The 14,441-nt window shown below is 35.2% G+C and overlaps 1 protein-coding gene across 2 annotated transcripts in view; it reads right to left on the bottom strand.

The window, feature by feature from the left end:
* Positions 1-14,441, bottom strand: part of STK3 (serine/threonine kinase 3) — a 352,673-nt gene that overhangs the window by 74,040 nt on the left and 264,192 nt on the right. For both annotated transcript variants that reach the window (XM_039464621.2, XM_074386819.1), the window contains one exon: positions 3,340-3,515. In XM_039464621.2, the coding sequence (XP_039320555.1) occupies positions 3,340-3,515 (176 nt within the window). The remainder of the gene's footprint in view (positions 1-3,339; positions 3,516-14,441) is intronic.

Genomic DNA, 14,441 nt, shown 5'->3' with positions numbered 1-14,441 from the left:
GCTTAACACCATAAAAACCCTAGAAGAAAACCTAGGCAAAACCATTCAGGACATAGGCATAGGCAAAGCCTTCATAGCTAGAAAACCAAAAGCAATGACAACAAAAGCCAAAATAGACCAATGGGATGTAATTAAACTCCAGAGCTTCTGTACAGCAAAAGAAACAATATTAGAGCAAACTGGCAACCAACAGAATGGGAAAAAATTTTTGCAATCTACCCATCTGACAAAGGGCTGATATCCAGAATCTACAAATAACTAAAACAGATTTACAAGAAAAAAAAAAAAAACCCATTCAGAAACGGGCAAAGGATATGAACAGACACTTTACAAAAGAAGATATCTATGAGACCAACAAACATATGAAAAAATTGCTTGCAAATCAAAACCACATTGAGATACCATTTCACGCCAGTTAGAATGGTGATCATTAAAAAATCTGGAGACAACAGATGCTGGAGAGGATGTGGAGAAATAGGAAAGCTTTTACACTGTTGGTGGGAGTGTAAATTAGTTCAACCGTTGTGGAAGACAGTGTGGCAATTCCTCAAGGACCTAGAAACAGACATACCGTTTGACACAGCAATCCCATTACTCGGTATAAACCCCCAAAATTAAAAATTGTCCTATTATAAAGACACACGTACACGTGTCTTCACTGCAGCACTGTTTACAATAGCAAAGACTTGAAACCGACCCAAATGTCCATCATCGATAGACTGGATAAAGAAAATGTGGCACATATACAGCATGGAAAACTATGCAGCCATAAAAAACGATGAGTTCATGTCCTTCGTAGGGATATGGATGAATCTGGAAACCATCATTCTCAGCAAACTGACACAAGAACAGAAAACTAAACACTGCATGTTCTCACTCACAGGCAAGTGTTGAACAATTAGAACACGTGGACACAAGGTGGGGAGCATCACACACTGTGGTCAGTTCAGGGCGAGGTGGGGAGGGATAACATGGGGAGAAATACCAGATGTAGGTTATGGGGGGATGAAGGCAGCAAACCACCTTGCCATCTATGTACCTATGCAACAATCCTGCATGATCGGCACATGTACCCCAGAACCTAACGTACAATAAAAAAACTTATAATCTATGAATATGAAATGTCTTTTCATGTATTGATGTCTAATTTCTTACACCCACATTTTTGCAGTTTTCAGTGTAGAAGTCTTTTACCTACTTGGTTAAAAGTAGGTAAAGTATCCTGAGTATTCCTAAGTATATCATTCTTTTTGATGCTATTGTCAATGGACACTGCAGATTCTAAGGTGACATCAAGAGGCCCTACAACCTTGTTCTCTTCCTCTTAAAAGGCTACTACTGTCATATAAAAACCCCAGGCTTGCCTGATGAGATCATATGACCTAGCCAATAGTCAGCACAATTGCCAACACATTTGTTGTAATTTTAGAGAAACTGTTCAGCCCCAGTCAAGCTAGCAGATGACTGCAGTCACTTAAGAATCCCCAGGTGAGCCTAGCAGAAGAACTGCTTAGATGTCCTAGACAAACTATCAACCCACAAAATTGTTTTTATTTTAATTAAGTTTTGGGGTGTAGAAAGATTAACTGAAGTAAAATTAAATCATTTTCTTTGCCATTTCATAAACATGATAATTTATTCATTACTTTGTAGTTCATTTCAAACAGCTTCTCAGAGCTCACTAAGATGTATTCCATACTATTCAGCCATTAACAACATGGATGGAACTGGAGGCCATTATCTTAAGTGAAACAACTCAGAAACAGCAAAGTCAAACACTGAATGTTCTCATTTATAAGTAGAGCTAAATAATGTGTACACATGAATGCAGAGTGTGGAATAATAGACAATAGAAACTTGGAAGAGTGAGAAGGGAAGAAGGGAGTCAGGGATGAGAAATTACCTAATGGTTACAATGCACATTATTTGGGTAATGGTTACACTAAAAGCCCAGACTTCACCATGATGCAATATACCCATGTAAATTTTAAAACCGCACTTGTACCCTTAAAATTATATTGCATTTGTATCCTTAAATTTATGCCAAAAAAAAAGATTTATTCCAACTGACAAGACAGAACTCTTTGAGGCTATACTCTACATTATTCATTACATTCATGAATAATTTAAGCTTAAATGTCAGCATTCTAAATAATTTATAATTTTTTAAAAAGTAGATAGCTTAAAATGAAATCTTATTAGAACTAAAGAGAAATTGATTTTATTTTTCTAATTGGTTACTACGATATTGAAAAAGTATTAAGTAGACATTACAATGATGTTTGCAGGCTAATCTGTGAATTACGCTGCTAATATTTGCTGGCAATTAGTACTAAATTTATTGCGGATAGATAATAATCTGATTATTTAAAAACTCAACCATAATACTAAGGAAAAAAGTACTTTAAATATTTATCATCTCAAAGCATTTAGAGTCATGTTGTCCAGGCAAAATGACTTAATATTACTTAAAAATTCCTAAATTTAAAAAGTATATATTTATATATATCTAAAATTATCTTTACTTATACATATATTTATCAATAAATAAAACTATAAAGATTATGAAGTTATTTTGTTTGAGGAAAAAAAATCTTCCAGAAAAATATGCAAAAGTAACATTATTATTTAAAACGTGCTAAAGTAAAAAATAACTCCATAAAATTTTCACTCCATTAAATAACTCATTTTGAGAATTTACTCCCTCAAGTTCTGGAAATAGCTACTTTAAAATAGTTTATCCGTATTTTACGCATTCTTTAAAACAAGTAAGAAGAACCAGGGTAGAAGAAATAAAGAGAAAATGTAACAAAATAAGTGATAAGGCAGTTTTATGCTGAGTTTATATGCTACCTAGGTATAGAATAGGACTATTATTTCTGACAAACCAAGTGGAATTAACAATTACTCAAATAGAAACTAACTCATGTACTTTCAAAATTGAAGCAAATTCTCAAACTGTATGTCATAAATACCTTAGCATCATTAATTTTGGTAATTTTGGTTTACTGACTGCCAGAAGTATCTCATACTCGCATTAATGAAATCATCTTTTGAAAAGTTGTCATTTTAGTTTTAAAGAGTCCTGAATATTTGTTGAAATTTGAGCTATGATTTATTTAACTATAAAAAACTGTTTCTTTGCAAGTACATTTCTATAAGCAAGCTACAATTTCACAATTCCTCTATCCACATATATGGCTGTATAATGAATATTAATATATGGGCTATAATTGTATACACATATACATGGTTCATACACATATGAACTATGCTTCTCAATTTGATGATAAAATACAGAAGGAGAAAACATAAATGGAAGAATTAAAATGTACTTACAAAGTCAAAGTCTCCATCTTGAGGAACTTTCCAGTTATCAGGAAAAACATTTTTGGCCATCGGGAAGGGTTCATGCATGTTCTGATTACAGTTTTCGTGACTCTTATTCTTGAAGTCTTGCTTATCAAAGTAGTCCATGAAAGATGGTCTTTGTACCTGTGGTGAGGTTGCATTTCCTTAGGTAAACAAAGAACATAGGAAGGTATAAGTTCTTACATTTAAGGAATTATTTTCACTGAAGTATGATTTTTTTTACAAAGCCATATAAGAAAGGCCAACATAATTAATTTCATAAAGAACAAAGTAAAATAAAATAAGAATTAAAAAATATCCAGACCAAATAAAAATTAAGCAGATGATTAGGCAAAGCTCTGGAATGTTCAGACTGTAGAAACATTTCAGAATACTGGTAGAATCATTATCATAATTTTATTAAAAATCATTTCAGCTGTATTTCAAATTTCTCAAAGTTAATTTAAAAAACCCAAGTGTTTTTGGTGGGTTTTTTTCTTTACGTTTAAGCCTGCGTTGTTATTGTTGTTGTACATTTTCAGCTGTAAGAAATTATGAGGACTTGGCTAGGCGTGGTGGCTCAGAGCCTGTAACCTCAGAACTTTAGGAGGCTAAAGTGGAAGGGGTGCTTGAGCCCAAGAGTTCAAGACCAGCCTGAGCAACACAGTGAGACTCTCTATATAAGAATACAAAAAATTAGCCAGGTGTGGTGGCACATTATCTGTACTCCCAGCTACTTCAGAGGCTGAGGTGGGAGGATCACTTGAGTCCAGGAGGTCAAGGCTGCAGTGAACCATGATTGTGCCACTGAACTCCAGCCTGAGCAACAGAGCAAGACCCTGTCCAAATTTAAACTATATATATAAATTTTTAATATATATATGAAATATATATCATATATATATATACGTATATATGAACTACATAAAATTTTTAAAGATTAAAAAATAAATGATAAGGACTCACCTAGTTTCCTCTTACATCTATCTGACTGCTTCCTTATAGTCCTTCTGATTCCCTCTGCCCCTAGACTTCCTCGGCTTCGCCTGCCACACTTACATCCATGTCTCCCAGCGCTACTTCTCCAGCCAGGCCTTGCTCCTAACTTCCATATCTAACTTTGCTGCTATTACACAGCTTAATCTGAGGTGAGTTGCTAATTAATTTACCAGCTGTAAAACTAAATTCAAGATCTTTCTCTTCAAACCTATAGCTCCCCTGACATATTTTATCTCCACTAACAACCTTATTTACTCAATCCCCAAAGTAATAAAGTTAAGAATTAACTCGGATTCCTCCCTTCCCACCACGGCAAACTGATTATTAGTTCTTTTTAATTCACTTCTCAATACAGTTGTTTAACTATAACCCCTTTTCTCTGTTTATCATTGCAACTGTCTTAGTTTAGCTTCTAAATCATTTCTTGCTTAGGCCATTGTATCAGCCTCCAAACTAATCTCCTTGCTTTTACTATCACGGTTTTGGTTTTAATTTCCATATTGTCAACATAGTGACCTTTCTAAATACAAACCAAAACATGTCATTCTGCTCAGAATCTTTCAATGGCTCCTCATTTTTTATACTGAATGACTAAGGTAGGGAATAAATATTTGGAATAACTACATTTTTAATCTGGCTGTTATGGTTTTGATCAGTGGTTTTCAAATAGATTCCTTAAAGCCCTAGAGCTCCAAATAAATGTCCCAGAGACCACCAAGAAGGCATTTCCCATATAATTCTCCAGACAGAAAGTAAGCTACTTTTTTTTCTTTCTTTTGAGATGGAGTTTCGCTCTTGGTTGCTCAGGTTGCAGTGCAATGGCACGATCTTGGCTCACTGCAACCTCCACCTTCCGGGTTCAAGCAATTCTCCTGCCTCAGCCTCCCAAGTAGCTTGGATTACAGGCATGCACCACCACGCCTGGCTAAGTTTGTATTTTTAGTAGAGAAAGGGTTTCTCTTTGTTAGTCAGTTAGTAAGCTACTTTCTTAAAAAAATTTTTTGGGGGTGTATACCTCCTCACAAAGGAGCCTGCTGGACAACTGTAAGTTACGAAAAGTATTTTTTAAATGTGAAATTGAAATCTTTCCTTCTGTAATTGTATATTCATGTTCTAAATAAATTCCTCTTTCATATAATTGTCCCTCAAATATCTGAAGACAGAGATAATGGCTCCTGTCTTGGCTGTTTTTAATATGAAATGTCCCCAGTTCCTTTCATAGGATATATGTTTCAGACTCATCACCAACTTGTTTACTTTCCCATGGAGACATTCTAGTTTCACTTTTCCTCTAAAAAGAGATATAATATTCACAACAGTCATCTAGCCAATCTAGATTATATTTGTAATAAATGGAGGTTGCAGTTTAAAACTATAGTTACTACTATGACAACTAAGTAACACTGTTACTTGAGATGAGCTGTAAGGTCATTTTGATCAAAAGAATGCATGCTAAGACTTAGTTTTAGTCCTTGGAAACATGAGGTAAACCTAACTTTGCTTGTCTACTTTATGTGGCAAACCAGAGTCTGGAATTCTTAAACTTCAAAAACCAAAAGAGTTGGGTGAGGGAGAGAGAACTGTCAGGTAAGCATCCTATCTCTCTCTCCTTTCTTCCTACTTTTGGTTCTCTATGTGTATTATTTGACAGACTGGAAGCCTAGGCGAGATTGCTAAGGTAAGGATATGAGAGAGTGGTAATGGTATTAGTCATTCATTTCAAAAAAATCTGTCTCATTGCCTTAAGATAAAATGATTTTCCATATCAAAACAAAGGTTTTATTCACTTCACCTTGATTATGTGTTTTAAAAAAAGTTTTTTATAAGATAAAATTTACCATTTTAATTCCGGATATATACCCGATTGAAAGCAGGGTCTTGAAGACATATCTGTACACCCATGTCTATTGCAGCATCATTCATAATAGCTAAGACATGGAAGCAAACCAAGTTCCATTAGCAGATGAATGCATAAGCAAAATGTGAGGAAGGAAATTCTGACACATGCTACAACATGGATGAATCTTGAGGACATTATGCTGTATGAAATAACCTAGTAACAAAAGAACAAAATACTGTATGATTCCACTTATGTCAGGCACCTAGAGAGGTCAAAATCATAGACACAGAAAACAGAATGGTGGTTCTGTTTTCTACTCCCCTACAGGCTAAGGGGAGTAGAAAATGGGGAGTCACTGTTCAATGGGTACAGTGATTGAGTTTTACAAGATGAAAAGAGTTATGGAAATTGATGATGGTGATGGCTGCACAACACTTTGGAAGTGCTTAAGATTAATACCACTAAACTCGATACAGGCATATTTCGCAGTTATTGCAGGTTTGGTTACAGACCACTGCAGGAACAGGAATATCGCAATAATGTAAGTCACATAAATATTTTGGTTTCCCAGTACACATAAAACTTATGGGTTTTTTTTTTCTTTTTTTCTTTCACAATGTCAATTGTCTTAAAAACTTTTTTCAACTTTTAAGTTCAGGGGTACATGTGCAGGTTTGTTACATAGGTAAACTTGTGTCATGGGGGTCTGTTGTACAGATTATTTTATCACCCAGGTATTAAGCCTAGTACCCATTTGTTGTTTTTCCTTATCCTCTCCCTTCTCCCACCCTCCACTCTCTGAAAGACCCACGTGTGTGTTCCCCTTTGTATGTCCATGTGTTCTCATCATTTAGCTCCCACTTATAAGTGAGAACATGAAGTATCTGGTTTTCTAAAAGTTATTTTAAGGACTGACATCAGAAAGATGGCTGACTAGAGAAGCCTGGCACTGGTACACACTCAACAAAAAAGGACCAAGGAAACAGATAAAGACCTAAGATTTGACTGGAGTGTCAGCAGAAAAACGCTGGAGAATAGTGAGCGTGCAGAGGCACGTGTGCTGCTTAGAAGTCCAGGTTGGGGTGGCTGTCACGATTTCTCAACACCACGGTGAAGTTTGCTGTTATCAGTTAACTCTTCCTTTCATGAAAGATTTCTCTGTAGCATGTGATGCTGTTTCATCACATTTTACTTGCAGCAGTGTCTTTCAAAATTGGAGTCAATCTTCTCAAACTCTGCCACTGCTTTATCAACTAAGTTTATGGAAAATTCTATTTCAACAATGTTCACAGCATCTTCAAAAGGAATAGATTCCATCTCAAGAAACCATTTTCTTTGCTCATCCATAAGAAGCAACTCTTCTGTTCAAGTTTAATCATGAGATTGCAGCAATTCAGTCACATCTTCTGGCTGCACTTCCAAGTATAATTCTTTTACTATTTCCACCAAACTTGCAATTAGTGCCTCCACTGAAGTCTTTAACCCCTCAAAGTCATTCATGAGGGTTGGAATGGACTTCTTCCAAACTCCTGTTAATGCTGATTTTTTTTTTACCTCCTCCTATGAATCACCAATGTTATTAATAACATTAAGAATGGTGAATCCTTTCCAGAAGGTTTTCAATTTATTTGGCCCAGATCCATCAGAGCAATCACTATTTATGGCAGATATTGCCTTATAAAATATATTTCTTAATAATAAGACTTGAAAGTCTAAAATACTTCTCAATCTATGGGCTACAAAATGGATGCTGTGTTAGCAGGCATGAAAACAACATTAATCTCCTTGTACATTTCCATCAGAACCCTTGGGTGACCAGGTGCATTGTCAATGCAAAATAACAGTCTAAAGAGAATCTTTTTTTCTGAGCAGCAGGTCTCAACAGTGGACTTAAAATATTCAGCAAACAATGGTGTAAACAAATGTGCTGCCATCCAGGCTTCATTGCTCCACTTATGGAGCACAGGCAGAGTAGAATTAGCATAATTTTAAGGGCCCTAGGATTTTCAAAAAGGTAAATGAGCACTGGCTTCAATTTAGTCACCACCACCAGCCTGTCCTTTAAAACTCTGAAGCCAAGCATTGACTTCTCTGTACCTAGGAAAGCCTTAGATGACATCTTCCAATAGAAGACTGTTTCTTCTGTATTCTGTTGTTTAGTGTAGCCACTGTCATCAATTATCTTAGCTACAACTTCTGGATAACTTGCTGCAGCTTTTCCATCAGTACTTGCTGCTTCACCTTGTACTTTTATGGTATGGAGAGAGCTTCTTTCCTTAAACATCAAGAACCAACCTATGCTAGCTTCAAACTTTTCTTCTGCAGCTTCCTCACCTCTTTCAGCCTTTACAGAATTGAAGAGAGTTAGAGCCATGCTCTGGATTAGACTTTGGCTTAAGGAAATACTGTGGCTGATTTAATCTATCCACACCACACAAACTTTCTCCATATCAGAAAGAGAAAGGCTGTTTCACTTTTTTATCATCTATGTGTTCACTGGAGCATAACTTTAAATTGCCTTTAAAAACTTTTTCTTTGCAATCACAACTTGGCTGTTCAGTGCAAGAGGCCTAACTTTCACCCAGTTTCAGCTTTCAATATGCCTTCCTCTCTAAGTTTAATCATTTCTAGCTATTGTTTTAAAGTGAAAGATGTGTGACTCTTCCTTTCACTTTAGCACTTAGAGGCCACTGTAGGGTTATCAATGGGCCTAATTTCAATATTGTGGTGTCTCAGAGAACAGGAAGGCCTGAGGAGAGGGAGAGAGACAGGGTAATGACTGCTGGTAGGGCAGTCAGAACACATACTACATTTATCAATTAAATTGGCCATCTTATATGGGCACAGTTTGTGGTGCCCCAAAACAATTACAATAGTAACACCAAAGACCACTGATTATAGATCACTGTAACAGATATAAGAATGATGAAAAGGTTTGAAATATTGTGAAAAGTACCAAACTGCGGCACAGAAACACAAAGTGAGCACATAACATTGGAAAAATAGCTCCAATAGACTTGCTTGCTACAAGTTACTACAAATCTTCAATCTGTAAAAAACACAATGTTTGTGAAGCACAAAAATGCAAATCACAATAATGAAGTATGCTTATGTTTAAAAATGGTTAACATGAATTTTAAGTTATATGTATTTTACTACAATAAAATTTTTAAAATTATCATCTTAACCATTTAAAAATGTGCAGTTCAGTAGCATGAAGTACTGTGTGACCAATCTCCAGAACTTTCATCTTGCAAAATGGAGAATCTTATACCCATTAAACAACTTGCCATTTCCCCCACTTCTAGCAACCACCATTTTACTTTCTGTTGTTATGAGTCTTACTACTCTAGAATACTTCATATAAGTGGAATCCATTGAAGTGTTCGTTTTTTATGACTGGCTTATTTCACTTAAGATAATGACCTCAAGGTTCATTTATGTTGTGGCATGTGCCAGAATGTCCTTCCTTTTTAAAGATAAATAACATTCAATTCTATGTATATACTACATTTTGCTTATCCACTCATCTGTCAATGAACACTTGGGTTTTTTCCACTTTTGTTGAATAATGCTCCTATGAACATGAGTATAGAAGTATCTCTTAGCAATCCTGCTAATTATGTGGTTTTATGTTATTTATTCTTTTAAAAATAACCAAGTTATTTTTGTGCAGATCTTTATTTGCAAGTAATCTTAGTTTTTATTATCTATCCAGAGGCCTTTTTCATTTTCTAATGGGTGTTTTGACAGTTGAGCCTAATCTCTGATTAAATAAATGATTATGATACAATGTCAATGTGAATAATGTAATTATTGGTAAAAGTAATTTTTATTTTTACCCAGTAAGTATGTAAGTGTGTATGTATGTATGGATGGATGGATGGATGGATGGATGGATGGATGGATGTGTGGATGGACTGACTGACTTGATTGATTGACAGGGTCTCTTCCTCTGTCACCTAGGCTGGAGTGCACTGGCATGATCTGAGCCCACTGAAGGCTTGACCTGCCAGGATCAAGCCACCCTCCCACCTCAGCCTCCCAAGTAGCTAGGACTATAGGCATGCACCACCACACTCTGCTCATTTGTGTTTACTTCTTGTAGAGATGAGGTCTTACTATGCTACCTAGGATGGTTCTGAATTCCTGGACTCAAGTGATCCTCCTACTTGGCCCTCCCACTCTGGCCTCCCACTTTGATCAGACCTGGCTGAGTTATGTCTTTTAAATGTATTTCTATCTTTACTTTTCATTAAATTATAGGTTCCCTAATGCAGAATTCCAAATTCTTTATCTAAATAATTTCACAGACAAATCTATCAATATGTGTTTTTGACCGTCTATACAGATGTTCAACATCTATAAATAACAACAGGAGGAGCTATGTTACATGGTTTTTCATCATTACTTTCGAATTAGTAGAAGCTATATGTATTTCATTACTGGCATTGGTGCACTGCTGATAATGTATTTGAGAAAGTATTGTGACTACTACAATTATTATTAGGTTGGTGCAAAAGTAATAGATCTATCCCAGAAGAATCAGAAAGAATCTGATTTTCAGAATATGCATGTATTAGTGGAAAACTAGAAAAAGACTCTCAACACAACTGTTTATCTAAGGACCAATGCTCTAATTACAGCTGTTCCAGCTTTAGACGACTAGAAAATAAATGTGACAAGACATCTGGGACCCAAATGGTACTCACTGAAAAGATATTAAGACATTCTATCAAATTTAAGATAGTATAAAACACCAATATTTGTGGTAAACTTTTAGAACTTAGAACACTCTCACATCCCACATTCAAAGCTCATGAAAAAGAAACTCCTTAGGGACAGTTCATCAAGATCATGACCAAGGCTGTCTTTAGATTTCCTGTCATAACAGACTTTGCAGGTATGTTAAAAATGAATAAAATAGATAGAAGAGAAGGTATAATATTTCTATGATCAATTATGCTAAAAAAAATAAGACTTGGTGCTTATAGTGTTCAATTTCAACTCTGTTCCCTGAAATCAACAACAAAAATAGAAATTGGTTAATTTGGTGGGTTACATTACTGACATTTGGATAGGACACATACATTGCATTAACATTTTCAGCAGATTTTTAGTACCTTTGATTTGTCTCTAGGCTTCATCATTACGAGACATATTTCTCTACATTCAGAATTGAAATTTGGTTCCCATGGTAACCTCTTATACCAAAATAGAGTCTAGGAATTTAACTTGTAATTCTCCATTTCAGTCCCATTTTATAAGTTTAAAAAAATTGTAAGTATAGTTCAACGTTTTTTTTTTCTTTTTAAAGGGAAGATTAATTCTGTAATACAATTATATATTTAATAATTATTTAATTATATATTTAATTGTTCTGTTTTCATCAAGAAGTTTCACATGTCACAAATACATCTGAAAACTTTAACATTTAGTATAGTAAGGGTTATCAATGTTTGTCAAGGAAAGTCAGAATCAGGCAGGAGAGGAAAAACGGTTTCTTTAGAAACTAATTGCTAGAAAAGTAAAAAAAAAAAAAAAAAAAAAAAGCCCACCATTATGAACTGCATCTGATAATGAATAGAAAGGTTTCACTGAAGCATATTTGTAAATAGCATTCTTTAAAAACTAAATTTAGTATTTGTAGGTGCTTTGGTAAGAACAAAACAAAAACAACAGAAACTACAAATAGCACATATTACAGCACTACTAATCCACTGAAGACAACAGCACTCTGAGGCCTATGTTCCTCCCCAAATCATCTTCCTCTCTCCACACCAAGCCAGGACCACACTGCTTTCATTATCTGTTTTTCATCCAGCACTGACTTCACTGCTGAGGCTCTAGTTACGGTTTTCTTTGTTTTCTCCTTAACTAGGAGGTAAGGAACTCTTCATCCCAGAATCTTTACAAACTCCCCGGTGCTGTAATAAACAGCCAGGGTTCTCTTGGTATATCACTGACTCTTACTTCAGACCTCTGTAGCTGAGAAAATTCACCCAAAGCATTATTGGAGTAAATTAAAAACTTTTTCCTTTTCCTACCAGAAACTAACACATATAGAACGCGTATTCTAATATGACCTACATATTAAGAGTAGCAGCATACGCTGGGAAGGAGAAGGAGAAAAAAATCTCAGAAGTTACTTTTTTCACTACAAAGAATAAAGTGGGGAAATTTTAATCTTCTATAAAAACCTTCACAACAAAAAGACGGGCTGAGCAGGCATTTCCTTTAGAGATGAGGAGAGTAAGAAAAAGGCTGAAGGAAAGACTGTTCTTTTCTGCAATGAGTCAGAGAAGCAACAGTTTGATTAGAGAGAAGTGGTGGCAACAGAAAGGGGAGAAGCAGACTACACATTGGTGTTGATTAAATAAAGAAAGGAAATTTCATTGCAGGAATCTGCTCTTCCAACCCCAAAAGTCTTGTGTGTGCTCCTGACAACATCCCAGTCAGGAGCTTCTAACTCAAGTCACCACTAATGTCATAGTGTCTCAAAGTGAAAAATTTGCCTCCCTAATATCTATGATCCCTTGCTTCCTTATTAGGGGTAAGAAAGTATCTCTCTTGTGGGAAAAAGTGGCCATGTAATACAATTCTGGCTAATGAAACATAAAAATAAGGATTTAGGACAGGTATGGTGGCTCACTCCTCCAATCCCAGCACTTTGGGAGGCTGAGGCAGGAGGACTGCTTAAAGCCAGGAGTTTGAAGCTGCAATAAGCTATGAGCTATGATCACACCACTGTACTCCAACCTCAATGACAAAATGAGACCCTGTCTCTGAAAAAAAAAATCAGGGTTTCTAGGAAAGCTATGTTTTCTTCATAGAGGCACAGACCTTTCTGTTTTTTGTTCTTTTCCACTGCCTAGAATGAAGACTTGATGCCTAGAGATCCTGCATTTATTCTGCAGGCAGGAGAATAAGCATAATACCCTAAAGATGGTGTCACAGAAAGAATTTCTAATGATAGCATGAACTTGCTCCACCAGTGCCAGATACTCTGCTTCTGGGTTTCTTGTAAAATGAGAAAAGAAATTAATCTTACACTGTTATTTGGGTTTATTGGTACATACAGTTAAATTCAATAATTAACTAATACATTTCTATTCCCAAATGGAGGATGTAGGGAGAAGCAGAAGGAGCAGCAATCTTCAGTTTTACTGCAGAAACAACCCAATTTCAAACTTGAAATCCGCTATTATATAGAGTAGTTTAAATATCACTACATTTCAGATACATTATAATCTTAAGGGTTTTTTCACAGGCTGACCTAAAAAAGCCTATGGCAAAATGCCTTTTGGCTTCCTTACTCAAAAATTTTAAAAATAACCCATTCCTAAGATAAAAATAAACACTTTTACAGAAAGTTTTAAAAAGTTTAAAAAGCATTTTAAATAAAAGAAGGAGTCTATTCTGTTAGATTTTTCTTTCTGGATGATTTTACACCAAGATACTATTAACCAAGATATGTTTACACTTAAATTTTTACTCAAATGTATGTGCTTATACTTCTAAATATTTTCCATTGTTTAATTTAAAACCAGTATTAACATTTAGAGTATATCTTTGTCATAAATAAAAAAGGATTAAAAAACAATTAAAAAAATTTTAAAGAGGAAAACAGGTTAGATTCGTTTTAAAAGTTAATGGGAGGGGGTAGCTGCAATTGCCCAGTAATGTTTAACTACACAATATGAAACACATGCCACAATGTGCAGTGAAGTCTCCAGGGAGATACATGTTCACAGAAGTGGGGCAGAGGAGATGATGTTTCTGACTTACAATTTATTAAAAAAAAAAAAAAATACCAGGCTCTTCAATGAGAAAAGAAAGCAGGAAACCTCGAGATAGTAACCACTGTCATATGTGATGTGGTTGCTATGGTGAATACTTTTTTAAGCACAGAAAGAATAATCACATAAAATTGACATCAATTTCTCCAGCTGCAGCTGAATTCTGACCCCAGCTTACAAAAACATTTTATTTTAACAATAATTTTAATGTTCAGAATTACCTAGTTCCTCAATTTTGGCCCTAAGTCCTTCAACTAGTTGCTTGTGAAACTAAAAACTTATTAGCAACAAAGAATAAAGTAACTATCAATCATTCTTTTTGTGGATAAGAAATTTTAAAGAAAAAGGTTGCTTTTCATCTCTATGCATCTACAAAATATTTACAAGTAAAAACTAAATTGTGAGAAATATAATACCTTAGAAAATACGCCAGTCCACCCATAATTATTCAT

Source organism: Saimiri boliviensis, chromosome 15, assembly GCF_048565385.1.
Source record: "Saimiri boliviensis isolate mSaiBol1 chromosome 15, mSaiBol1.pri, whole genome shotgun sequence".
Classification (NCBI taxonomy): Eukaryota; Metazoa; Chordata; class Mammalia; order Primates; family Cebidae; genus Saimiri; species Saimiri boliviensis.
Note: the sequence above shows the minus strand (reverse complement) of the source record. Positions and strands in the feature narration are given on the sequence as shown.